The sequence below is a fragment of the Neovison vison genome, chromosome 13, assembly GCF_020171115.1.
Source record: "Neovison vison isolate M4711 chromosome 13, ASM_NN_V1, whole genome shotgun sequence".
Classification (NCBI taxonomy): Eukaryota; Metazoa; Chordata; class Mammalia; order Carnivora; family Mustelidae; genus Neogale; species Neogale vison.
The window spans coordinates 40,174,306-40,201,673 of record NC_058103.1 but is presented as its reverse complement, the minus strand read 5'-3'; the positions used below and the strand labels follow the sequence as shown (position 1 = coordinate 40,201,673).

The following is a 27,368-nucleotide window of genomic DNA, read 5'->3' as shown; positions in this document are numbered from 1 at the left end:
ACCCAGTACACTTGTATTTTAACAATTTTAAATAACTTTTTCTGTGCGTTTTTATTAAGGACAATTGTTAAACCCATAGTTCTTAGTTCATAGACTCTCAGGAATTGTTTCAGTGAATGATGCATTATTTATGTTATCTTAGCCACTATAATCATCTTTTTTCTGGGCATGTGGATCTTAGTGAGTATATAGAATTTGAAATATTTTTATGGTTGTCAGATCCAAACAAAGTTTTTTTTTTGAGGGCTTAGATATTTTGCTCCAGAAAATTCATGTTACATATCAGAAATATAATTTAAACATATTTTCCATATAAAAGACTTAACCACAGTAATCATATTATTTAGTAAGAGTCATACAGAAAAGTGATCAGAATGTTTGGTTGCCTAAATTACATACGCTTGTATTTGTGTATGATACTCTTATATATAAATAGATTTTCTATGTCATTGCTTAAGAACAAAAAGATTTGGGGAGATTAAATCAAAAGATTTGGGGAGGTTAAATCCTGAATATATATTATTTTTACACAAAACATACTATCCTTGATGTATTAGAAAGAGAAATGTTAACAGTCTTTAAGAAGAAAAATAACTACAGATCTGCTTGTTTTCCTTGACCTTCCTGCAGTTTATTGTGTGTGGTTTGATTTTCCTTTTTGGTACTTGAGTATTTTCTCCCCAGAATGAAATGTATTTTAAAATTACATTACAGAAAGTATTGTCCTCTAATTTAGCATCACATTGTTAACCTTATATTCATTAATTCTCTGCTTATAAAAATTTGAAGGACATACAATATGAGACAGAGTGCATTAGCTGACATAGTCCTGATATCTGTGTGAGCAAACACATTATGTCATTATTATAGCCATAGTTGCTATATATTTGCTTCTGGGCTATTAACATACTATTAACATACTTCTGGGCTATTAATATGTTAACATATTAACATTAAGTGGATAATTATTACAGAAGGTGCTTTCTCCTTGACTTTGATTCCTAGCAGCTCAGGTATTCAAGTATAATTATGCTATAAGTTTTGAGATTTAGTTTTCTTTTTTGCAAGTTATCTTTAGAACATTGTAAGTATTAGGACATTATTGGTTTCCAGGCAAAGTGTTTGGTCAGCTTTATTCCAAAAACACTAGTAATATATTGGTAGTGCTTATTCTTCTATGCTTTAAGTTTTTATTAAATTATTTAAATCATATTATATTTGGGTAACTGGTAAATGCTATGCCAGGAACCATTTTTCCACTTTATAGAGCCATCTCTAACTTATAAGATTGTATTTTACAAGTTTGTATTCTCAAATCCATACCACTATTAGTATAAAATGAAAACAATATTATAAATGCTAGTTAAATTCCCAGACTAACCCATTCATGACCTAATGTTGCTGACTTCTGATATTAATTATACTGACCTTAAATTCTGGGACCTAAGGTCAAGACAGTTACGGGGGTGAGGATGGAGTAGGAGAAAAAGAGGCATACTCTTTGATAGCTACTAATGGTTAAGAACATCAATAAGGTTTGGCCTTCCCAGAGTTATAATTTTAAATTAGAAAATTTTAAACTCTGAAGAATCATTGGTAGAATTTCAGGCAATGTAGTTTAGATAATTAAGGATGAAATATTTTTACTCTGGTCTCAGTTCAGTTTTACAAATCCCTAAATTCAATTTTATTCAGTAAATTGGTTTTAATTACTTCTTCCTTCTTTCCACATTTGAATCCACATATTTTCTAAGTGCTAATCTCATACACAATTGAGTAGGGATAGTTGCTGATAAGAGGGAAGGACTATGGTCACAATTTATAAATGCTGCTCTTTTGCAGTTTGGGACTAGGATCTTTTTGTAAATGTTCCTTTGTTTCAGGGAGTGGGTTGCATGTGTTGTTTTGTTTTTCCTGGGATGATCCTCTTCTGTATGTTATTTGGTATGATTTAAATGTTTCCTTTTTCTTACAGGTTTTTGGTAAATATACCAGCTCTAGAACAAGTGAATCAGATTTTACACATCTTATTTATATTTTTACCCTTTCTGTGGGCACTAGGGACTCTGCCCCCACCTGACTCACTTTTCTTATGGGCGATGGAGCAGGTTTTAGAGTTTGGCCTTGGAGGCTCATCTATGTCAACACACCTCCGGTAATTATTTTAAATTTTAAAGTTCTATATAATTTATTCTTAAAGTGCAATCTTTCTTTTCGAGCAATTTTTTTTTTTTTTCTCTGCAGGTTGTTAATAATGTTCATCATTTCTGCTGGAACAGCTGTAACATCGTATTTCATTCCCAGCACTGTTGGTGTGGTTCTTTTCATGACTGGACTCGGGTTCTTACTGAGTCTTAACCTAAGTGAAATGTGTCTTGTCTTCAAACACAGTGTGACTAGATACAGAGTTGGAACCAAATCTAAGGCTTTACCCAGTGGTTCAGAAAAACAGTTTACTTGGAAGGAGTGCCTTTTCTACATCATCATATTAGTCTTGGCTCTCATAGAAACTAGTCTGCTGCATCATTTTGCTGGTTTCTCACAGATTTCCAAAAACAGTCCCCAGGCTGTTGTTGGCTATGTTTTGATGATGTTGCTTATAATACTGTGGATACTTAGAGAAATTCAAAGTGTCTGTATCTTTGGAATTTTCCGAAACCCTTTCTATCCAAAGGATGTGCAAACGGTGACTTTATTCTTAGAAAAGCGAACAAGGCTTGTGAAGATTGGTGTTGTCAGACGGATTTTGCTAAATCTAGGTAGGAAGATAAAAGCTACTAACTTTGTGTTATATCTAGGAGGTATACAAAAATATGGAATGCCCATGTTTTTGCAATATACAACATACAGGCATTTATTCATTTATATTTTCGTTTGTTTATTAGTTTTTTCAGTTAACTGCTAAAATGTGCTCATAAAAATCATTAACCAAAGTAATTAAATTTGTCTCTTTTCTTTTTGTTTGCCCTAGTATCACCCTTTGCTATGATAGCATTTCTTTCATTGGACAGTTCCTTACAAGGGCTCCACTCTGTGTCTGTCTCCATTGGATTCACGAGAGCTTTTAGAATGGTAATCCTTATAAGCACTTAATAGTATTTTTGTACTGCTAAGTTTAATTGCAGTTTTGTTTATTCTGACAGTTTACTTAAATTTATCAAATTCTACTTGATAAAGTGGATAATTTGTGTACCGCAGGCATGGCAGCATACAGAAAATGCTTTATTGGAGACAGTCATTGTATCAGTAGTACACTTGTTCATCTCCAGTACGGATGTGTGGTGGAACAGAAGTGTGGATACAGGAATCAGACTCTTACTAGTAAGCATATGTTTTATTAGCTTTATTGAGATATAGTTCACATACCATAAAATCATCTACTTAGCATTTCAGCAGTAGGCATCACTACAGTCTAATTTTAAAACATTTTCAACATCCTAAGAAGAAACCTTATGTACATTAATGTCCTTCCCTATTTCTACCCTCCATTCTTACTACCCCCCACTCCAGCCCCAGAAATCATTTATACACATTTGGTTTCTCTGGTTGATTTATTTATCAGATGATGGATTTTTAGGTTGTTTTTACTTTTTGACTGTTATGAATAATGCTGCTATGAACATTTGTGTACATGTTTTTGGACATATGTTTTCATTTCTCTTAAGTATCTAGGACTGGAATTTCAATTCATAGTAGGTCTATGTTTAACACTTCAAGATACTGACAAACATTTTCCCAATGTGATAGTACCATTTTATGTTCCCACCAACAATATCATGAGGATTTCTCTACATCCATACCAATACTTATTATCTGACTTTTTCATTCTGGTGGGTGCAAACTGCTATCTCATTGTAATTTTGATTTGTATTCCTTAAATGCTAACTATGCATTTTTTCATAAATTTATTGGCCATTTGTGTATGTTTTTTGGAGAAATGTCTATTCTGATCCTTTGTCCACTTTATGTGGCTTGCCCTTTTGTTGTTGAGTTTAAGAGTTCTTTATATATTCTGGATACAAGTTCCTTGACATACATGATAAACAAAAATTTTCTCCCATTCTGTAGGCTGTCTTTCTCCTTCTTGGTAATATCCTTTGAAGCAAAAAAAGTTTTTAATTTTGCTGAAGTTCAATTTATTTCTTTGTTCTTTTGTCACTTGAATTGTTGGGATCATTCTAATAAACACTGCCTATTCCCAAATCATAGAGATTTACTGTGTTTCCTTCTAAGAGTTTTACAGTTAAAACTATAACTCCTACAGTTGGGTCTATGATCTACTTTGAGCTTATTTTTGTACAAGATATGAGGTAGGATTCCAAATCCATTCTTTTATGTACAGATATACAATTGTTCCAGCACCCTCTATTGAAAGAATTATCCTTCCCTCAAGACTTTTCTTGGCACCCTGGTCAAAAATCAAATTACAAATGTAAGAGTTTATTTCTGGACCCACAGATCTTTTCCATTTATCTGTATGTCTGTCTTTATGCCAGTACTATCCCATCTTTATTACTATACTTTGTAGTAGGTTTTGAAATCAGGAAGTGTGAGTCTTCCCATTTTGTTCTTCTTTTTCAAGATTGTTTTGACTCTTCCAGTGCCCCTACATTATGATGTAAATATTAGTTTCAGCTTTTAACTTTTAGAAAGAAGCATCTGAAACTTTGGTAGAGATCACCTTCAATGTGGAGATCAATTTGGGGAGTATTGACATCTTAAAAAATATTAATTCTTTCCATCCATCAATATGATGTGTATTTATATTTTTTTAAGATTTTTTTTTAAAGATTTTATTTATTTATTTGACAGAGAGAGATCACAAGTAGGCAGAGAGGCAGGCAGAGAGAGAGGAGGAAGCAGGCTCCCCGCTGAGCAGAGAGCCCGATGTGGGACTCGATCCCAGGACCCTGAGATCATGACCTGAGCCGAAGGCAGCGGCTTAACCCACTGAGCCACCCAGGCGCCCTATATTTTTTTAAGATCTTTATTTCAACAGTGCTTTGTAGTTTTCAGTGTCATAAGTCTTAACACTTTTACTAAATTTTTCCCGAGTATATTATTCTTTTAGATGATATAAATAGAGTTGTATTTTTAATTCATTTTTTTGGCTTGTTTACTGCTACAGTAGAGAATACAATTAATTTTTTTAAAATATTCTGAAAAACAATCTGAGGGGTTTAGAAGTGGTGGGGGGGTGGGAGGTTGGGGTACCAGGTCGTGGGTATTATAGAGGACACGGATTGCATGGAGCACTGGGTGTGGTGAAAAAATAATGAATACTGTTTTTCTGAAAATAAATAAATTGAAAAAAATTTTTAAAAATTATTAATCTTATGTACTAAAACCTCATTTCCATGAGTTTTGGTAGATTTTTAGTGGATTTTTAAAGATATTCTGTATATAACATCACATCATCTGCAAATTAGAAATAGTAGAGATACTTTTACTTCTTTCTTTTCAATCTAGATGTCTTTCCTCTGTTTTTCTTACCTACTGGCCCTGGCCAGAACCTCCTGTATAATGTTGAAGAGAAGAGTGGACATCCTATGAGGAAAGCAGTCAGTCTCCATTAAGTTGATGTCAGTTTTTTACTGTTAGATATGACATCAGTTATTGTAGATGTTCCTTTTTTTTAAAAAGAAACTTTTTTTTTAAGGTTTTTTATTGTCAGAGAGAGAGAGTGATCAAGCACATAAGCAAGGGGACCAGAAGGCAGAGGGAGAAGCAGTCATGATCCCAGGGTCCTCAGACCAAGTCCCACATTGGGCTCCTCGCTCAGCGGGACTTGGTCCCATGACCCTGAGATCATGACTTGAGCCAAAGGCAGAAGCTAAGCTGACTGAGCTACCCAAGCGACCCTAGTATAGATGTTCTTTGTCAGGTTGAGGAAGTTCCTTTCTATTTCTGGTTAGTCTTTATATCATTAAGGGTGTTGGATTTTGCCTGATGTATTTTCTGTGTCTATTGAAATGGTCATGTGGTTTTGTCCTTTAATTTGTTAACGTGGGATAATACATTGATTTCTGGTTGTTAAACCAACCTTGCATTCTAGGAATAAATCCCATTTGGTTATGGTGCATAATCTTGCTTACACAGGATTTGCCTGACTAGTATTTTTGTGTGGTTGATATTTATATGTATCTGTTGCTTTCTTTTATTGTCGTGTCTTTGGTTTAGATATCAAAATAGCACTGACTCATAGAATGATTTGGGAATTCCATACTAATTATTCTAAAATGTTTGATCATATTTAAATATTTTGCAGTATGTAGTATTTTGTAATATGGAAGGCATCTGAGCCTCAGCTTTTCTCTGTGAGTAGCTTTTAAATTACAAACTCAATTTCCTTAATTTTTATATGTCTATTCAGTTTTTATATTTCTTCTTAGTTGCTTTATGTTTTTCTAGGAACTTGTTTGTTTCATTTAAGTGATCAAATTTATCAGCATACAGTTCATAGTATTCTCTTGCTGTCCTTCTAATTTTTTTCTGTAAGATTTCTATAAGGTAAAGTTTTCTCTTTCATTCCTGATTTTAGTAATTTGAGTCTTCTCTGTTTTATTCTTGGTCAGTGTAGCTAAAGGTTTGTCCATTTTATTGATCTCAAAAAAACCAGCTTTTGGTTTCATTGATTTTCTCGATTGTTTTTGTATTTTCTATTTTTTTCATTTCTGCCCTAATATTTATTATTTCTTTTCTTCTGCTTACTTGAGGTTCAGTTTGTGCTTTGTTTTCTAGTTTCCTAAGGTGAAAGATTATCTTATTGGTTTAAGATCTTCTATATAGGCATTTAAAGCTAGCTATAAATTGCCCTCTGAGCACTGTTTTAAGTGAATCACAAGTTTTGGTATGTTGTGTTTTTGTTTCATTCATCTCAAAATGTTTTTTCATTTTTTGTGTGTGATGTCTTCTTTGACCCCTTGGTTACTTAGCAATATATCTTTTAATATTTTTTTTTGGTAGGATTTTATTTTTAAGTAATCTCTACACCTAACTTGCAACTCCAAGAACAAGAGTTACATATTCAACCAACTGAGCCAGCCAGGCACTCCAGCATTGTGTCTTTTAATTTCAAGATTCCTTTATTATTTTTTTAATTTCTATTGTTGATTAAATTCTGTTTTGGTTAAAGAACATACTTTGCATGATTTCAATCTACTAAGATTTGTCCTATGACTTTTGTGTATCTGTATAATACTCTCTAAAATAAGGATGAATTAAAGATAGTTACTTAACTATTTACCACTCCTGGTTCTCATGACCTAACAAGCATGTAATGCAAAAAGTTAGTCAACTTTAAGCTATCCTAGCACTCTGTTTGTCCTCTTTGTTATTACTTTTTTCCTAAGGGAGCCCAAACTTTTTTAAAAATGTAGACTCATTTGTTACTTGTAGGGTTGGAGAAAATTACAACAAAAAGAATCTCATATAAGGGCTATTTCCACAAAAATGTTGTAGCAATAATAAAATTATACAGTTTTCCTTATGTGATCTTGAAAATTCACGAAGTCTTTGAGAATAAAAGATTTTTACATCTCTACAGGTTGGCATCATGCGTGATCGTCTGATTCAGTTCATCTCCAAGCTGCAATTTGCTGTGACTGTACTTTTGGCATCGTGGACTGAGAAAAAACGTCGAAAGTCAACCACCACTTTATGTATTCTCAACATTGTCTTCTCTCCATTTGTATTGGTCTTCATCATTTTCTCTACACTACTCTCCTCTCCCTTACTCCCCCTCTTCACCCTTCCTTTGTTCTTGGTGGGCTTTCCCCGACCTGTTCAGATTTGGCCAGGAGCAGTGGGCACCACGGCCTGCGTGTGCGCAGACACAGTGTACTACGACCAGATGGTCCCAGGTCTGACCACTGCACTGCAGGCTGCAATGGCAGCTGGAAGTTTAGGTAAGTAAATGGCTAAAAAATCCTCACTGATATATTTAAAATACAAAAAAAAAAAAAAAAAGAACATACAAAAGAAGTCTTTGATTTAACCATTATATAGATTCTAAAACTGGCAGAAGGACTAACTATGAAATAGAAGTATATCTCTTGCTCCTTATTTTGAGCTAAAGGCATAAAAATAGTAAGGGGAAATTTCATTAAGGTGACTTGACATTTTTTAAAAATATATTTTCTTGGATAAAATCAGGCTATAGTCCCACTACTTAACCTTGAAAACACTTTCTCTCTCAAAATTTCCATGAATTTATAGTGAGTTCCCATCAAGTAGATGCAATGGCTTAGATCCATAAATAGTAAAAACTAGCTTTACATAATACAAGATTGAAGGGCTTAAGGGAGTTTGTTAGGATCTTGTTAGTTACTGTATGGCAATGTAAACAGTCTGACAAGATAACAAAGGCAAGATAACAAAAGCAGTGGTCAATGATCAGTAGCCTCCCAAAGTGAAGTACTATGGAAGTATCAGCAAGAAAAAAAATTTTTATGAGGATGAACTAATTTTATGAGTTAATGCTTTCATTGTACACTTAACTACAAATTCAACTATATTGTGCTTCTCAAGGTTCTCAAGGTTGGTTTTAGATAAGGCCCAAGCTGACTACCATAGTGTGCTGTCTCCTATCATATGCCTTAGCCTTTGAACCTTGTTTTAGAAATATCCAGTGACATCTTGGCAAACTGATTGCAGGCAGAATAATAATTTCAAATTAGAATTTTAATGAAATACTTACTTGGATTGAAATTTTCTAATTTTTTATTACCTAAATTTGGGAGATAATTTAGGAAGATAATTTAGGAAAAACTTTATAGTACAAATTTTTTTTTTTTAAAGATTTTATTTATTTATTTGACAGAGAGAAATCACAAGTAGATGGAGAGGCAGGCAGAGAGAGAGAGAGAGGGAAGCAGGCTCCCTGCTGAGCAGAGAGCCCGATGCGGGACTCGATCCCAGGACCCTGAGATCATGACCTGAGCCGAAGGCAGCGGCTTAACCCACTGAGCCACCCAGGCGCCCCTATAGTACAAATTTTTTAATGAATAATCATTTTTCTCTCTCAAAGAAAATATTCTACTCTTTTAATCTTTTCATCCAGTTTTAATTAAGGTTTATCATATATTATTATGCCACTTATAAAAATAACTGTGAGGTTTGACTCACATCTAAAGTAAGAAATACCTAAGGGAGAAGTTATACTTTATATTTTTTAAATTTTTAAATTTTTTTTTTATTGTGACTAATCGTTGAAATCCTTAAGATGAACTGGATGCTGCAACAGCTGCCCTCTTGGGCTTAGGTGTTGTTCCTTCATGGAATCCATGCCTGAATCTGCGGTATACAATTTTTAGGTGCCTCATTCGACCGGTCCCAGTGGTATTTTGTCTTTTAGCCTTGGCACTCCAGTTATACTTTCCCTTGCGCTTGGCAGGATTGCCGCATTTGCCACACGTGGACTTCTGAAGGTGGTAGGCCTTCGAGCCACAGCGGCGGCACAACGTGTGCATCTTATTGCGACCCTTTCCAAACGATGACGTCCCCTTCATCATATTGTTTCTGCGGCAGGCCCCAAAGAGCAAAATTATACTTTATTATGGAATCAGTTACACTCAGCCAAGAAGTGTGTCATAAAGTTTCTCTGGATGGGGGGAAAAAATAGTGAGATAACATTTCACACACATCTGGTTGACAGAAATGTAAAAGTCTGACATTACCAAGTATTGGCTAGGGTATGAAGAATAGGAACTTTCACACCCTGCTAGAAGGGAATATAAATTCGTATAACCACCTTGAAGAGTAAACTAATAGTCTATAGTAAAGATGTACGTATCCCATGACCTAGGGATTCACTTTTAGATTCCATAATTCTAATTAGATTCTGATTCTAGAGAAACTTTTGTACATGTGTTTTGGGGGTTCCCCAAGCCCAAGCCCATATCCAGGTTTGATGATTCACTGAGAAGACTTGCAGAGCTAAATATATATTTGTACTCATGGCTAAGATTTATTATAGCAAAAGAATGCAGAACAAAATCAATGAAGAGAATAGTTACATGGGGTAAATCATGGTGCAAGCTTCCAGATGTCCTCTCCCGATGGAATCATTCAGAACATGCTTAATTCCCCGGTCACACATTGTCACAACCTGTGTGATAACGGTGACTACCAGGGAAGCTTATTTGAGACTCAGTGCCTGGGGCTTTTATTTGGGGTGTGGTCATGTAGGCCACCCTCTGCTTAGCATGTACCAAGATTCCAGACTCCTAGAAAGAAAATGGGTGTTCCAGATAAACTGTATTGTTTGTACAAACTGTTTAGACACAATGACACTCTTATCAAGGAGGATGGTGAGAATTCCCCAGAAATGCAAGTCCCCATTGCCAGCCATCAAACAGCTTTGCAAGCAGGACTTTCAAAGGGTAACAGTTAGTTCTGCTATGTTAACTCTTTTTACGTCTAGCACATAGCATAAGCAGACTAGCACAAAGGCAATCCCTGCAGTATAATTTATGATAGAGAAAAATTGGAAATATGTGGAATGTGTTTATAAATGGGAAATGAATGTTCAAATTTAGCTGTATTCATACAGTGAATTCTCAACTGTAAGTGCAAATGACTTGAACTATTTGCAGTCAACATGGGCAGATCTCAGAGACATAATGTTAAGAGAAAACTAATTTTTTAAAGTTTTTATACGGTGTGGTAGTAGCATTTTATGTAAATTTTTAACACCACAAAACATTTTTATATGTGTTTATAAAAAAATGTCCAAAATGCTTTAAAATAATGTGAAGTTGTCTTTTATATACTTTTACATTTAATACTTTTCTACTTTTCCTACTGTAGTTAGGATTTTATATAGCAGGTTCTAATTTGTTTCTCTGGAAAATATATCCTTGAATTTTTATGTATTACCTATAGATTTTCTCTTTTACCTGTTCCTGTTCCTATCAAAAGCTTAATTTAATGCCCCCTGATAGGCAATGAATAATTGTTTCTATTAACATAAAGAGAGAATAATAGGAGCTATGAATCAGTTCCAAGTGTCTTATCAGTTTTGAAGATTCACATGGCAAAATAAAACAAGCTTTAATACTACTTACTTTTTTTTTTTTTCTAATTTGTTTTAGGTCTCCTCTTACCTGGATCTCATTACTTGGGCCGTTTTCAGGATCGTTTAATATGGATAATGATTCTAGAATGTGGTTATACTTACTGCTGTATTAACATTAAGGTCAATGTACATTTGAAACCTCTCTAGTATTTTTATAGCACATGTGTAAAATTTTACCTGTTATAGACGTAGTATACGCTTAATAGCTCAACTTAAGAGTATCAGTTAATTACCTGTGAAAACGCCTAAGGGGTTTTTAAAGTACATTTCAATATGAACACATTCTAGGTAGACTAGTGTTGATTGTATAAAAGAACGTAGTAACAAAATATATTTGCCCTCTTTTGGTCCAGGCCTGTTCTTTATTTCCTTATCTAGTTGAGCATCTCAAAAGTGTGACTCAGTAATATTTTTTTATTCCTATATCACATAAGCATTCTCAACTTAATAAAAAACCTCTTCTGATCCTTACTACCATGCTGCACCCTGCCTTTCTCCCCGTTTTAAAGCAAAATGCCTTAAAAGAATTACCTAAATCAAATCTCAAATTTCATTTCTCCCATTCTCTCTTCAACTTACTCTAGGTTTTTGACCCTGTTATCTATTACTGTACCAAAACTGCTCTTGTCAAGGTTTCTACTGGCTAACAGATTGCTAAATCTAATGTCAGTTCTCTGACCTGGTCTTATTGGACCTGTCTGCAGCGTTTGACACAGTATCTTCTTTTAGCTTGTTTCATGGGTCAGTCCTTGTCAGTCTCCTTTGATGGTTCCTTCTCTTTTTAGTTTCTTTAAGATTTTAATTATTTGAGAGAGAGAGAAAGAGCACGCAGCAGCAGGGGGATTGGGGCAGAGGAGAGGGAGAAGCAGACGGCCACTGAGCAGGGAGTCAGAATTGGAATCCGAGCTCAGTCCCAGGACCCTGGGATCATGACCTGAGCCCAAGGCAGATGCTTAACCGACTGAGCCACCCAGGTGCCCCTCTTTCCTAGACCTCTTAATTAACATCAGACTGGAACTGTTGAATCACTTTATTGTACACTTGAAACTAACAGAATATTGTATGTTAACCTTACTGGAATTAAAGCTTAAAAAATAAAGTACACAAAATGAAAAAACAAACAAACACAAAAACAGCGGACTGTCCAGAGCCTAGCAGTCCTTGGTAACAGCTTCATCCTTCTGGTAGCTCTGCCCCAAAACATTTGGGCTTTAGTCCAGTGGTATTTCACTCCTGTTTACCTCCATACCCCACATGCAATCCAACAAGAAATCCTGTTGGCTGTCTTTAAGCCATATCCTATATGCCACCACCTTTCTCTACCCTGCAATTAGCTATCTTTATCTCTTTCTTAGGTCATTGCAATAGTCTCCCAATTGGTCCCCCTGCTTCTTTCTACCTGCCTCCCAAAAGTCTGTTCTCAGCTAGAGTAATTTTTAATATCTAACTCATTTCATGGTACTTCTCTACTCAAAACCCTACAGTGGATCTCTTTTTCTTTTTTTTTTTTTTTCATTCAGAGTAAAAGCCAAGGCCCTAAATATTCAGGCTCTCTATTTCCTCTTAGCCTCATCTACTACTTGAATCCTCTCACTCTACTCCAGCCTACTGGCTATTCTCTCTACCTGGAATGCTCTTTTTCACATAAACACACAGCTAACTGCCTTACCACCTTCAAGTCTTTGCTCAAATATCACCTCAGGGAGATCTATGGCTATCCTGTTTAAAATTGTATTCCCACTCCCATCCTGACATTCCCAGTTCTCCTTGGCTTACTTTACTTTTTCTCTATTTTTCTAGCACTTATACCTTCTAACAAACTATATAATTATTTTCATTGTTGATTGTCTGTATCCCTTTACTCTCTAATGTTATTGTCACAAGGGCAAGGATCTCTGTTTGAAGGAATATAGCCTAAGCCCCTGGAACATTGTCTGGCACTTCATAGCCCCTTGATAAATATTTGTTGAAGGAATAGCGGTGAATGAGTGAATTTTTTGTCTTAGCACAGATGGGATAAAATTTCTGGTAATTAAAAACCTTTTTCTTTAGCCCAGTGGTTCTCAAAATTCAGTTCCCCAGATTAGTAATATTGACATATCCTAGAACTTCTTAGAAAGGGGCAATCTTGGGCACCACCTCAGAACTACTGAATCAGAAACTAGAGGAGGGCCCAGCAACCCATGTTTTAACTGCCATCCCATGATTCTGACTCACCTGAAGTTTGAGAACCTAGTCTAACCTGTGTAAGTAAGAGAAGGCAAATCTCATGCAGTATTGAGGGCATTATAAAAAAAAAAATGTTTAAAAAATATTGAGGGCATTTTCATTGCTTCATTTAGGCTCTGTTTTTTAAAATGGTGTGTTTTATAATGCCTAATAATGTGGCTCCTTCATTGCTCTTCTGTGCTCTATTATATATGTAAAGATACATTTTTTTGATGGCAGTCTTTTTTTCTTTTCAGTTTTTTGGACACAGGTGGCTTAGCAATACCACCTTACCAACATTTATATGCTATATGCTTTAAAGTTTACAAAGCACTTTTAAAAAAAATATTTATTTTTAGAGATTGTGAGGGGTGAGGGCAGAGGAAGAGGTAGAGAATGAATGTTAAGTAGATCCAGGCTCAGTGTGGAGCTGGATTTGGGGCTTGGTCTCACAACCCTGAGATTATGACCTGAGCCAAAATCAAGAGTCCAACATTTAACTGACTGAGCCACCCAGGCACCCCAACAAAGCACTTTTATTACTTAAATCTTTACAATCCTATGTGCTAGGATTAGTTTTCTTTGAAAGAGAAAAGGAATCTTGGTAAGTGATCTACTCAAGATTCTGTGCAAATACCTGGTAAAGCCATGATTTAAAAATGGCTTCTGATGTTCATATCCTATGTTCTTTCTCTGGACCCTAATACAACCTGACAGCATTGTCTTTTATTAAATGCACTGGTAACTTTGTAAAAATGTATAAATAAGTAAACAATGATAGCAATAGTAATAGTAAACAGTGACCTGCTGCATCCTCTTCAAATGATTCCTTATAGAGAAGTAATAAAAATGTGTTTAAAATTCACATAAAAACACATTTAGGGGTGCCTGGGTGATGCAGTCAGTTGAGCATCAGACTCTTGGTTTCAGGTCAGGTCATGATCTCAGGGTCGTGGGACTGAGCCCCACATCAGGCTCCACACTGGGCGCAGGGTCTGCTTGGGACTCTCTTCCTCTTACTCCTCCCTTCCTCAAATAAATGGAGAAATCTTTAAAAAATAAATAAGTAAAAAATAAATTAAAAACACATTCATAGTATTCATTTCATCAATATATATTTGCTGCATACCAGTACTGTGTCAAGTACTGATTTAGGTACTGCAGACGTACTAGTAACCAAAAGAGAACTGCTTTATGGAGTTTACATTATAGTTGGAGGAGACAGACAGTAGCCAAATACATAAATCTGTATGAGGATGATAATGTTATGATAATTAAAAAACTGGAACAGGTGCGCCTGGGTGGCTCAGTGGGTTAAGCCTCTGCCTTCGGCTCAGGTCATGGTCTCAGGGTCCTGGGATCAGACTCCCCATTGGGCTCTCTGCTCAGCAGGGATCCTGCTTCCCCCTCTCTCTCTGCCTGCCACTCTGCCTACTTGTGACCTCTCTCTCTGTCAAATAAATAAATAAAATCTTAAAATATATATATAATTAAATAAACAAATAAATAAATAACTGGAACAGAAAAATGATTGAATAAATTCCAGAATATCCACAGTAGAATAATGCTGCTATTTAAAGTAGGATAGAAAACTACTGCATATGCTAAATAATTCCAGTTTTGCCTTTTGCCCTCCAAAAAATTTTATATTTAAAAAAGTTTTTTGGGGCACCTGGGTAGATCAGCCGGATAAACATCTGCCTTGGGCTGGTCATGATTCCCTGCTCAACAAGGAGCCTGCTTCTCCCTCTTCCTCTGGCACTTCCCCTGGTTGTGCTCTCTCAATCTCTCTCTCTCTCTCTATCAAATAAATAAATCTTAAAAAAAAGAAAAAAAGTATTTTGTAAGTATGATTCAACCTTCACTATAGGTATAGTCTTTCAAAATTATGGTCATAGTCAATTAAATTGTTTTGCCAATTTCTAGTGGCATTTCTGTCATTTCCTTTAAAGTAGTACCATAACTTTTAACCTCTATATGCAGCATCAAATGTGTTGAAGTGCCAATAAGTTTGAGTAAATGTGTAGCTCTTGAGTTAAGGAATTTTTTGTGTGTGTGTTTTCCATATTTTCATTATGAGAATCCAATCCATGGGAATATACAAAAGTAGTTGCTTTTCTCTATGTAATAAGTGATCATAAATTCAAGTACTTTCTTTTTCTTCTTTAGGGGTTAGAATTGCAAGAGACATCCTGTCATACTGCTGAAGCTCAAAGAGTTGATGAAGTTTTTCAAAGTGCCTTTGAACAAGAATATTCAAGAGTATGTTCTATTAATGAACACTTTGGAAATGTCTTGACACCCTATTCTGTTTTGCCAGTAAAACTCTATTCTGATGCCAGGAATGTTCTATCTGGCATAATCGATTCTCATGATAATTTAAAAGAATTTAAAGGTGACCTTATTAAAGTACTTGTGTGGATACTTCTTCAGTACTGTTCCAGAAGGCCTCATGTGCAGGAGGTTGTTCACAAAACTGAAAATAAAGGGCAAGCATCTCTAATAATCCTGCCTGCTTTGAATACTTCACCACAAACCCAATCCCCAGAAGACTCAGATAGTTTAAATTCAGAAATTTTGGATGATTGGTCTGATGATAATGTTTTTGGTGATGAGCCAACTATCAGAAAAGGAAAAGAAGAAAAAGATCAATTAAAAGTTGTACCAGGTGTAAATTTTCCTATTCCAGGATCAGTAGAGTCTCAGGGTGTTGGTGAGCATTCTGGAGGCACAGTTCCTGAAAACAGTCTTTACAAGTCAGTTATATTGGGATACCCTGTTGTTGACAAAGGAAAACAAAAAGATGTGGCATATATCCCCCTTGTGGAGTTCAGTTGTTCTCATTCTCACTTGTTACGCTTACCTGAAGAGTGGACATCTAGCTGTTTGCCTAATTCCAAGATGAGGGAGATGAGCTCACTCTTTCCAGAAGAGTGGTACCAATTTGTGTTAAAGCAGCTGGAATGTTTTCATTCAGAAGAAGATACCTCAAGTGTCCTGGAAGAAATTGCAAAGGACAGAGTTTTAAAAGACTTTTATGTTCATGCAGTAATGACTTGTTATTTTAGTTTATTTGGAGTAGACAATATGGTTCCCAGTCCTGGTCATATATTGAGAGTTTACAGTGGCGTTTTGCCTTGGTCTCTTGCCTTGGATTGGCTCACAGAAAAGCCAGAACTGTTCCAACTAGCACTGAAAGCTTTCAGGTAATTTCATTTTGATTATACATAAACTGTAACTGGCAGAAAAATACTGACTTTAAAAAAAAAAAAAAAAAACCTAAAAGGAGATACTTCTTCATTTCTAACTATAAAAAATAATTACTTTCTGGGGTGCCTGGGTGGCTCAGTCATTAAGCGTCTGCCTTAGGCTCAGGTCATGATCCCAGGGCCCTGGGATTGAGCCCCACATCAGGCTCCCTTGCTCTGTGGGAAGCCTGCTTCTCCCTCTCTCACTCCCCCTGCTTGTGTTCCCTCTATCGCTGTGTCTCTCTGTTAAATAAATAAATAAAATATTTTAAAATAATAGTAATAATCACTTTCCTAAAAATAAAAGAAATGCTTAGTATGTACAGTGATTATATCAGGATTACATTTTAATTTCCATTTCCTTTTATTTTATATAGAGAACCTGTTTTTCATTTGACTTACTGGATTTTTTTTACTTCACTCCATCATTTCTTCCTGATCTTTTTATCTGAAATATGTATGATTTTAGTGCAATGTCTTAAAAATATAGATTGAACAGAGTCTATTTCATCTATGAAGTTGATTTTATAAATTTTATTAAAACTTTTAAAATTCTTTATTTCTCCATTGTTAAGGTATACTCTGAAGCTAATGATTGATAAAGCAAGTTTAGGTCCCATAGAAGACTTTAAAGAGCTGACTAACTGCCTTGAAGAATATGAAACTGACTGGTACATTGGTTTGGTATCTGATGAAAAGTGGAAGGAAGCAATTTTACAAGAAAAACCATACTTGTTTTCTCTGGGATATGACCCTAATATGGTAAGTTTAAAAATGTGTTTTTAAACATTTTCATGTATTGACCTTAAAAAAACTAAAGTATTTAAGTGATAGAGATGCAACATTATGGGTATGGATATATTAATCATATCATTAAGGCCTTTGTAATCATGACTTAATGGCCAACATCGTACAATCCTAGAGTGACTAATTATTTAATTTTGCAAACCCAATATGAGCTAATTTAAAATGTATAGCCAATGTGCAATAACTGCACTAAGATAGCCAAGTAAACTTAATATGCTATAACATATTTGGCTAAATGGATTATATTCCTATGCCAAATCTGAGTCATGAATTATCACTGTGGATTTGACTCCTAGAAGAAAAACTAATTTGTAAGTGGCAAAGTATTCCTTTTGCTGACATCAGTGTTTTATCTAAAGCAAACTGACCTGTAAAAATTCAGAGACTCCAAATAGGAAGTAACTTTTTTTTAAAAAAGAAAAACGTGGTGGTTCTCATTACATTTAAAATGTCATCAGATGTGCACAGTGTGATTCAATGTTACACACTCATTGGAGGTTCTGTATCTGGCATTGCAGCTTGAAGAGCTCTGTAGATTTCCTCCCCATCAAAAATAATGAAAGTTGTTTTTAAAAAACAACCATTTAAAGACTTGGAAATGATCCTAAGGGCATTTGCAAAGGAAGAAATATTTATTCAAAAGTTTCAACTAAAACCCAATAAGAGTAGTGAGAGACTGCAGTATTTGGACCAAGATCCCATTCCTTCCCAATTCAGCAAGACAGAAACTCCTCAGACTGATCTAAACAAGAAGGATTCCTTCTCACTTCTGCTCCTAGTTGGAAGACTGGTTTCCTGGGAGAGTCAGGGCTTTAGCATTTCTTATCTTACCTCCAGCTACCTGTTGTGAGGCTAGGTTCTGAGCATGTGTAGTTCAGAGGTGAGAACTCCTTTTTGGCCAACCCATCTCTTTGGATAGAGGCTTTACTGTGGACTTGGTGCCCCTGAGAATAATGGGGCCCTGACCAGCCTTACCTCGTAGAAGGTGGAGGTTCCACACAGGGAGAGGCAAGTCAAGAAGACCTGAGATTACTGCTGCCTTCTGCCTCCTAAAGCAGAGGTGTCTCTCAGGGAGAAGCATGCTGTTGTCTCACCCCCAGATACAGAGCTCTGGCTAAGAGGTTTTGCCCAGTGGGAGAAGTCAATCATAAAACAAAACAAAACAAAACAAAACAAAAAAAACCAACTTCTAAATTTCTCCCAAAGGAAATTATTTCACTTGCAACGGTGTAGATACGTTGACACCTAAGATGCTCTCAAAAACAATGGAGCTGTGGTAAAAAGTAATTAAGGGGCTACTGGTAAATTTGTTAGAGACATAAACTAAACTGTAGGCTGAGTAGGTAAACAGAACCAGGGGAAGAAACAGTAGAGAAGAGCCCTCCTGGGGTCAAAAAAAATGTGCCCACGTTTAATTGGATTAGTCTATGAAACAATTTACTTCCCAGGACATCGTTGAAAACATAAAGCAACCACCTGGCGATCATTGGAGCTTAGCATCTGGGTGTGAGCAATTAACAGATGAAGTGAGCCCTGCTAAAACTACTGCTATCTCAGAGTAACTGTGGACATTCACAAGGCTGCACTCCCCAGGGAACCAAAATCAAAGGCTTCACACTTGTAGGGAGAGTGGGCATTAACTTCACTAAAGCCATTCAGCCACTTACTAAACAAATAAATAAATAACAAGCCCTTGTAGGGGGGCAAGGGTCAATCCTTAGAATTGCAGTGGTGTTATATAAAATGTCCAGTATTGAACACAAATTATAAGACATAAAAAGAAACAGGAAAGTCAGACCCATATACCGGGGGGGTAAATTGCCTATGAGTGACTAGACAGCAGATTTAACAAAGATTTCAAAGTAGCCATTATAAAAATGTTCAAAGGACTGAAAGAAACCATGTTTAAAGAAAAAACAAAGTGATAGAGGAGGAAAGTACCTCAGTAATAAGGTCACATATGACAGCCCACAGCCAACATCATATTCAGTGGTGAAGAGCTAAAAGCTTTTGCTCTAAGATTAGGAACAAGACAAAGATGCCCACTCTTGCCACTTTTATTCAACATAGTATTGTAAGTCCTGCCCCAGTAATTAGGCAAGAAAAAGAAATAAAGTCATCCAATTTGGAAAGGAAGTATTAAAACTGTCACTATTTGCAGATGACATGATATTATATATAAAAAATCCTAAGTACTCAACCAAAAAACTTAGAAATAGTAAGCAACTTTAGTAAAGATGCAGGATACAAAATAAATACACAAAAATCTGTTGTTTCTATACACCAATAACAAGCTTTCAGAAAGAGAAGTTAGGAAAACAATTTACAATTACATCTAAAAAATAAAATAACTTGGAGTAAGTTTAACCAAGGAAATGAAAGACTTGAAAACTGTAAGACATTGATTAAAGAAATTGAAGAAGACACAAATAAATGGAAAGGTGAACTGGAAGAATTAGTACTCCTTTTTTCTTTTTAAAGTTTTTATTTATTTATTTGACAGACAGAGATCATAAGTAGGCAAAGAGGCAGGCAGAGAGCCAGAGGAGGAAGCAGGCTCCCCGCTGAAGAATTAGTACTATTAAATGTGCGTACTACCCAAAGCAGTCTACATATTCACCACAATTCCTATAAAAATTCCAGTGGCATTTTCACAGAAATAGAACAATCCTAAAATTTGTATGGAACCACAAAAGACCCCTAATATCCAAAGCAATCTTGAGAAAGACCAATATCATGCTTCCTGATATCAATGTACTGTTGGGCCTCTATCATACAGAAATGTAATATACTTGCCAATGATTGCAGAATGGAAGTCCATGGAAATAAAGCTGTACTTAGCAAAAGAAATGATTCCAGATGGTAACTTGAATCCGTAGGAATAAAGGAGAACCAGAAATGATAAATAAAAAGCTAACGTAACAAAAGTGATAAATATATACTTGTTCCCTTTAAATTTCTTTAAAAGACATAAAAGTATATAAAATGCTAATTATAATAATAAATTATTGGGCTTGAAACATTATAGGTGTAATATGTATAACAATCCCACAAAAAGGGGCAAAAGCAGAGTAAATTATACAGGATTATTGTTTCCTATCTCACCAGAATTAGTGTAAACTAATGCTGATTCTGGTAAGTTGTTTATGGCAAGCCCTAGAACAATCACTGAGAAAAATAACTTAATTTTTTTAAAGATTTTTTTATTTATTTGACAGAGAGAGATCACAAGTAGGCAGAGAGGCAGGCAGAGAGAGAGAGAGGAGGAAGCAGGCTCCCTGCTGAGCAGAGAGCCCGATGCGGGACTCGATCCCAGGACCCTGAGATCATGACCTGAGCAGAAGGCAGCGGCTTAACCCACTGAGCCACCCAGGCACCCAAAATAACTTAATTTTAAATGAAAAAAATCACTAAAGAAATTAAAATTCAGTATTAGAAGATATTCACTTAATGCAAAAGAAGGTAGTAAAAGAGGACTAGAGGGACAAAAAAGGAGAGATATAGAAGACAAAAGAAAAATGACAGACTTAAATCTTGCTGTATCACTAGTAACATTAAAAGATTAAACAGTTGAAAGGCAGATTGTCAGGCTAGATAAAAAAAACAAACAAAGTAAAAGGGTGAAAAAGGCATATCAGGCAAGCAGCAACAACAGGAAAGCTGGAGTACCTATACTATTATCAGAAAATAATAGACTTTTAAACAAAAAATGTTACTAGAGATTAAGAGGGACATTTTATAGTGATAAAAGGGTTAGTCCATCAGGGAGCTAGAACAATTATGTATGCAGCTAACAATGAACCACCGGAATATATGAAGGAAAATTGACAGAAATGAAGAAAGGAGTAGACAATTCAATAATAATAATTTAAGACTTCAAAACCCTACTTTCAGTAATGGATAGAGCAAACAGGCAGATCAACAGAAAAACAGAATGCTTGAACAACACTATAAACCCATAACACCAAACAGACAACTGTTGAATATTCCATCTAAAAGCAATAGAATATTCATCTGAATATTCTATTCATCTGAATATTCATCTTCTTCTGAAGTGTGCATAAAACATTCTCCAGCGTTGGGTGCCTGGGTGGCTCAGTGAGTTAAGCCACTGCCTTCGGCTCAGGTCATGATCTCAGGGTCCTGGGATCGTGTCCCGCATCGGGCTCTCTGCTCAGCAGGGAGCCTGCTTCCTCCTCTCTCTCTCTCTCTCTCTCTCTCTCTCTGCCTGCCTCTCTGCCTACTTGTGATCTCTCTCTGTCAAATAAATAAATAAATAATCTTTTAAAAAAAAAAAATTCTCCAGGGTAAATCATATGCTAATACATAAAACAAACTTAATACATTTCAAATGATTGAAATGTATCCTCTGACCAGAAGGAAATGAAATTAAAAATCAGTGAGAGAAAGAAATTGAGTAAACTAACAGATATGTAAACTAAACAGATAACAGTTTATTGAGTAAACTAGCAGAGAAAAATAACAAGATATGTGGAAATTAAACAACACGTGCCTAAATCGCCAGTGGTCAAAGAAGAAATTGGAATATACATTGAGATGAATGGCAAGAAGAGACAGTATAGCAAAACTTGAAAGGTGCAATTAAAGCAGTTTTTAGAGGAAAATTCATAGCTTTAAAGTGTCTATTTAAAAAGAAGAAAGATTTCAAATCGATAGCTTAACCTTCCATCTTATAACACTAGAAAAAGAAGAGTAAACTAAATTTAAAGCAAATAGAAGAAAGAAATTAATAAAGATAAGTGATTATGAAATAGAAAATGAAAAAAAGAAGTATGTTACTACTGACCTTATAGAAATACAAATGATTATAAAGGAATACAGTGAACACTTTTATGCCAGTGAATTATATAACTTAGATGAAATGGACAAATTCCTGCAAATACAAACTACCAAAACTGACTCAAGAAGAAATAGGCAATCTGAACAGACCTATAATAACTAAGGAGATTGAGTTAGTAATCAAAATACTAACTGTAAAGAAAATCTGAAAACTATATGGCTTTGTTACATAATTCTACCAAGTATTTTTTTTAAGATTTTATTTACTTGAGATAGACAGTGAGAGAGGGAACACAAGCAGGAGGTGTGGTAGAGGGAGAAGCTGGCTTCCCACTGATTAGGAAGCACAATGAGAGGCTTGATCCCAGGACCCTAGGATCATGACAAGAGCTGAAGGCAGATGCTTAACGACTGAGCCACCCATGTGCCCCCCCCAGTATTTTAAAGAATAATACCAGTTCTTCACAAACTCTTCAAAAAAAAAAAAAAAAGAGCACTTACCAGTGCATTCTCTAAAGCCTGTATTAACCCTGATATCAAAAGCATAAGGAAACATTACAAGGATAGAAAATTACAGGCTAATATCTTTTATCAATGTAGTTGCCGAAATCTGTAACAAAATAATAGCAAACTGAATCCAGCAACATATAAAAGAATTATAAAACCATGACCAAGTGGTATTTATCCCAGAAATCTAATGTTGCCTTAACACTGAAAAATCAGTTAACGTAATATACCATATCAATTGAATAAAAAAATAAAACTGTATAATCATCTCAGTAGACACAGAAAAAGGATTTGACAAAAAAATCCAAAGACTAGGAACAGTAAGGAGTTTTCCTCAGTTTGATAAAGGCATCTGTGAAAAATCCACAGATGGAAAAATCCATAGTTAACATCATACTTATTGGTGAAAAGCTGATAGTTCACTTATGATCAGTAGTAAGATAAGGATTTTATTCAACACTTTTATTAAACATTATATATTAGAGATTCTAGCCAAGGTAATTAAGCAAGAAAAAAAAGATACTCAGACCAGAAAGGGAGAAGTGAAATCATCTCTATTCACAAATAATGTGATTTTGCATATAGAAATTCTAAGGAATTCTCTAAAAAACTTAAAACTATTAAGTTATAATATAACTATAAATAAACTATAAATAGTTTAAAACTAAAAATAGTTTAAAACTATAAATAGTTTAAAACTATTAAGTTATAGGATACAAGATAAACATACAAAAATCTATTATGTTTCCATACACTAGTAATCTAAAACATAATCTAAAAATGAAGTTAAGAAAACAATTCTACTTAATACTTCAGAAGAAATTTAGCAAGAAAAGCATGAAACATATTCTCCAAAAACTATGAAATGTTGTTGAAAGAAATGATTTAAGAGTTAATAACATGAAAAAACATCCTATGTTCCTGGCTCAAAATGATAGGATGACATTACTCCCCAGCTGATTCACAGAGTTGGTACAATACCCATCAGAATCTCAGCTGGCTTTTTTGTGACCTTGGCAAACTGTTTCTTAAATTCATATGGAATTTCAAGGGACCTTGAAAATACAGAACAATCTGAAAATTGTCAGACTAACACAAATTTCAGAACTTAGTACAGACCAGCAATTAAGACAGTATGGCAATGGCATAAAGATAGACATAAAAATCAATGAAATTGATTCAAAACTAGAAATAAATGCATGTGGCTTTGATAAACTGATTTTAATAAGGTTGCCAAGACCATTCTTCAGCAAATGGTATTGAGACAGATAGCCACATTCAAAAGAATGTCATCGGACCCCGTATTAGTTTTCAGAGCTACTACAACAAATTACTGTGAACTGGGTGGCTTGAAACAACAGAAGTTTATTCTTTCAGAGTTCTGGAGGTCAATAGCCTGAAATCATGATGCCAGCAGGGTCATACTCCGTCCAGAGGCTTTAGGGAAGAATCTTGCCTCTTCCAGCTTCTGGTAACTCCTGGTATTCCTTGGCTTGTGACAGCATAACGCCAATCTCTGTTTCTGTCTTCACATGGATACCTTGCCTATATCCACCCCCATGTCAGTTTTTGTATCCCTTTCTAAGGACACAACCACTGTATTTAGGACCACCTAAATTCAGGATGATCTCATCTTAAGATTCTTAATTACACCTGCAAAAACATATTCTAAACAAGATTTACAGGTACCACGGATTAGGACTGGAGATACATCTTCTTTGAGGGATACCATTCAACCAACTGCAGGCCATTACTTCATACTATATATAAAAATGAACTCAAATCAAAGTTCTAAATATAAGAGATAACACCATAAAAATCATAGAAGAGAACATAGCAGTAAATCTTTATGATCTTAAATATGGTGGTAGATTCTGAGATATAATACCAAAAGCATGAAAACAAAACAAAACAAAAAAATAGATAAATAGGATTTCATCAAAAGTAAAAACTTCTGTGCTTCAAAAGATACAATCAAAGTGGAAAGACAACTCACAGAATGGGAAAAATATTTGCATATAAACGATAAGGGACTTGTTACTAGAATATTTTAAAAATCCTTACAATGCAATAATAAAAAGGTGTTTTTATTTAAAATATGAGCTAATTTTATTTTATTTTTTTTTAAGATTTATTTATTTGACACAGAGAGAGAGAGAGAGATCACAAGTAGGCAGAGAGAGAGGAAGGGAAGCAGGCTCCCTGCTGAGCAGAGAGTCCGATGTGGGACTCGATCCCAGGACCCTGAGGTCATGACCTGAGCCGAAGGCAGCGGCTTAACCCACTGAGCCACCCAGGTGCCCCAAAATATGAGCTAATTTTAAAATGAACAAAGTATCTCTATAGATATTTCTTCAAAGGAGACATACAAATGGGGCAATAAAAGAGCCCATGAAAAGATGTTCAATATCATTTGTCATGAGAGAGATGCAAACCAAATCCACAGTGAGATATCACTTCATACAAGTTCATACTACAATGGCTGAAATCAAAAAGGCAAATAATAAGTATTGGTGGATATGAAGAATTAGAACTCTAACACAGTGCTGGCAGAAATGTACAATGGTACAACCATTTAGAAAACATTTTGGCGGTTTCTTAAATGATTAAACTTAGAGTTACCATATGACTCAGTAATTCCACTTCTAGGTATAGACCCAAGAGAAATGAAAGCATAGATCCACATAGAAACTCGTATATGGATGTTTATTACAGTATGAATCATAACTGACAAAAGGTGGAAAGAACGAAACTATCCATCAACTGACGAATCAGTAAGCAGATGTGGTTTTTCCATGCAATGGAATGTTAGTCTACCATAAAAAGGAATAAAGTACTGATATATGAATGAATGAGCCTTGAAAATATGCTAAGTTAAAGAAGCCAGCCACCATCATTATGATTCCATTCATATGATAATTTCATAAAAGGCAAAATTAAAGAAAGTACGTAAGTGGTTGCTTATAACTGGGAGAATGATGGGATAAGCGAGTAATAGCTAAAGAGCACAAGTTTCCTTTTGAGATCATGAAGATGTCCTAGTTTGGAGATGCTTGTATACATTTGAATATACTAAAAAAAACTATTGAATTAAACACTTTACATGAGTAAATTGTATGGAATGTGAATTATATCTCAAAATGTTTTTAAAAGAACTTATTGTGTGATTGTCCACTGACTACTATCTATGACTTACGCATTGTTGAGGCCAGATGGGGTGAAGGAATAGAGAAGGAAAGGAAACAGAAGTAGATGAGATTTTGCTGTTTGGGTTATTGAATGAATGGCTGTCACATCAAGCTTATTCAGAGAGCTACCAAATAAAAGTGAATCTTGATTCTGAAGACAAGGAACTCTTGTGTATATTTTAATATACCACTTTCTGTTTAAGTTTGCCTAACTACAATGGAATTTTTCTCTAAATTTACAAATAAAATGTAAAAGGCCTGAAGGTAACTTTGTCTTCTCCTTTCCCACCCACCTTTTATACTCTGAAGGGTGTTTACACTGGGAGAGTACTTACCCTTCAAGAATTGTTGATCCAAGTTGGGAAGTTAAATGCTGAAGCTGTTAAAGGTCAGTGGGCCAATCTGTCATGGGAATTGCTTTATGCCACAAACGATGATGAGGAACGATATAGTATACAAGCTCATCCACTACTTTTAAGAAACCTTACAGTACAAGCAGCTGATCCTCCCCTGGGATATCCAATTTATTCTTCAAAACCTCTTCACATACATTTGTATTAGAGCCCATTTTGACTTGTAAGTGTATCGTCAAAAATGAGATGTCTTTATTTTTTCATTCTAGAAAAGTAACAATGTGATCTCTCATAACTTCACTGGACTTCTCTCTCTCCTCCTCCAAGTCAGATACCTGAGAAAAGCTAAGCTCTATAAAGTTGATTCTCTCAGCTATCTTAATGTTTAAAAAACTTTGTCTAACACAAAAGTTAGAAATAGTTGGCCAATATTTGCGCCCTATGGATTGCGGTAGGCTTTAGCAAATATAAAACATTTGTATGAGATTAAGTAATGAATTTATTAATGCTTTCTTAAATATGTGATAGGTGGCTTGCTTTATAGAAGTCAACAACTATGTAATTTTAACATTCCTAGAAGATATACACACATATCAGTGTTTTTATGTGATGATAATGGATCCTGTTGAAGGTTGCATAATGTATATTTATTTATTTGAAATATTAAATTTTATAGTATTTTCAAACTTTGTGCTTTTTTTTTTAATTTTTAATTTTTTATAAACATATAATATATTTTTATCCCCAGGGGTACAGGTCTGTGAATCGCCAGGTTTACACACTTCACAGCACTCACCAAAGCACATACCCTCCCCAATGTCCATAACTCCACCCCCTTCTCCCAAACCCCCTCCCCCCAGCAACCCTCAGTTTGTTTTGTGAGATTAAGAGTCACTTATGGTTTGTCTCCCTCCCAATCCCATCTTGTTTCATTTATTCTTCTCCTACCCACTTAAGCCCCCATGTTGCATCACCACTTCCTCATATCAGGGAGATCATATGATAGTTGTCTTTCTCCACTTGACTTATTTCGCTAAGCATAATACACTCTAGTTCCATCCACATTGTCGCAAATGGCAAGATTTCATTTCTTTTGATGGCTGCATAGTATTCCATTGTGTATATATACCACATCTTCTTGATCCATTCATCTGTTGATGGACATCTAGGTTCTTTCCAT

The 27,368-nt window shown here is 35.2% G+C and overlaps 2 protein-coding genes across 7 annotated transcripts in view; one reads left to right on the top strand and one right to left on the bottom strand.

Annotated features, from left to right (window-relative positions):
- Nucleotides 1–27,368, top strand: part of PCNX4 (pecanex 4) — a 56,321-nt gene that overhangs the window by 16,474 nt on the left and 12,479 nt on the right. For 4 of the 6 annotated variants that reach the window (XM_044231420.1, XM_044231423.1, XM_044231425.1 and 1 more), the window contains 9 exons: nucleotides 1,976–2,155; nucleotides 2,245–2,759; nucleotides 2,972–3,072; nucleotides 3,199–3,321; nucleotides 7,547–7,907; nucleotides 11,094–11,197; nucleotides 15,455–16,491; nucleotides 17,109–17,295; nucleotides 26,145–26,874. In XM_044231420.1, coding sequence (XP_044087355.1) covers nucleotides 1,976–2,155; nucleotides 2,245–2,759; nucleotides 2,972–3,072; nucleotides 3,199–3,321; nucleotides 7,547–7,907; nucleotides 11,094–11,197; nucleotides 15,455–16,491; nucleotides 17,109–17,295; nucleotides 26,145–26,396 — 2,860 coding nt within the window. In that variant the 3' untranslated portion in view covers nucleotides 26,397–26,874. The other 2 variants (XM_044231422.1, XM_044231421.1) reach the window with 2 other exon arrangements.
- On the bottom strand, nucleotides 9,206–9,530 carry LOC122894080 (60S ribosomal protein L37-like). The gene has a single exon (XM_044231429.1). The coding sequence runs from the start codon at nucleotides 9,510–9,512 to the stop codon at nucleotides 9,219–9,221; it is 294 nt and encodes a 97-aa protein (XP_044087364.1). The 5' UTR covers nucleotides 9,513–9,530; the 3' UTR covers nucleotides 9,206–9,218.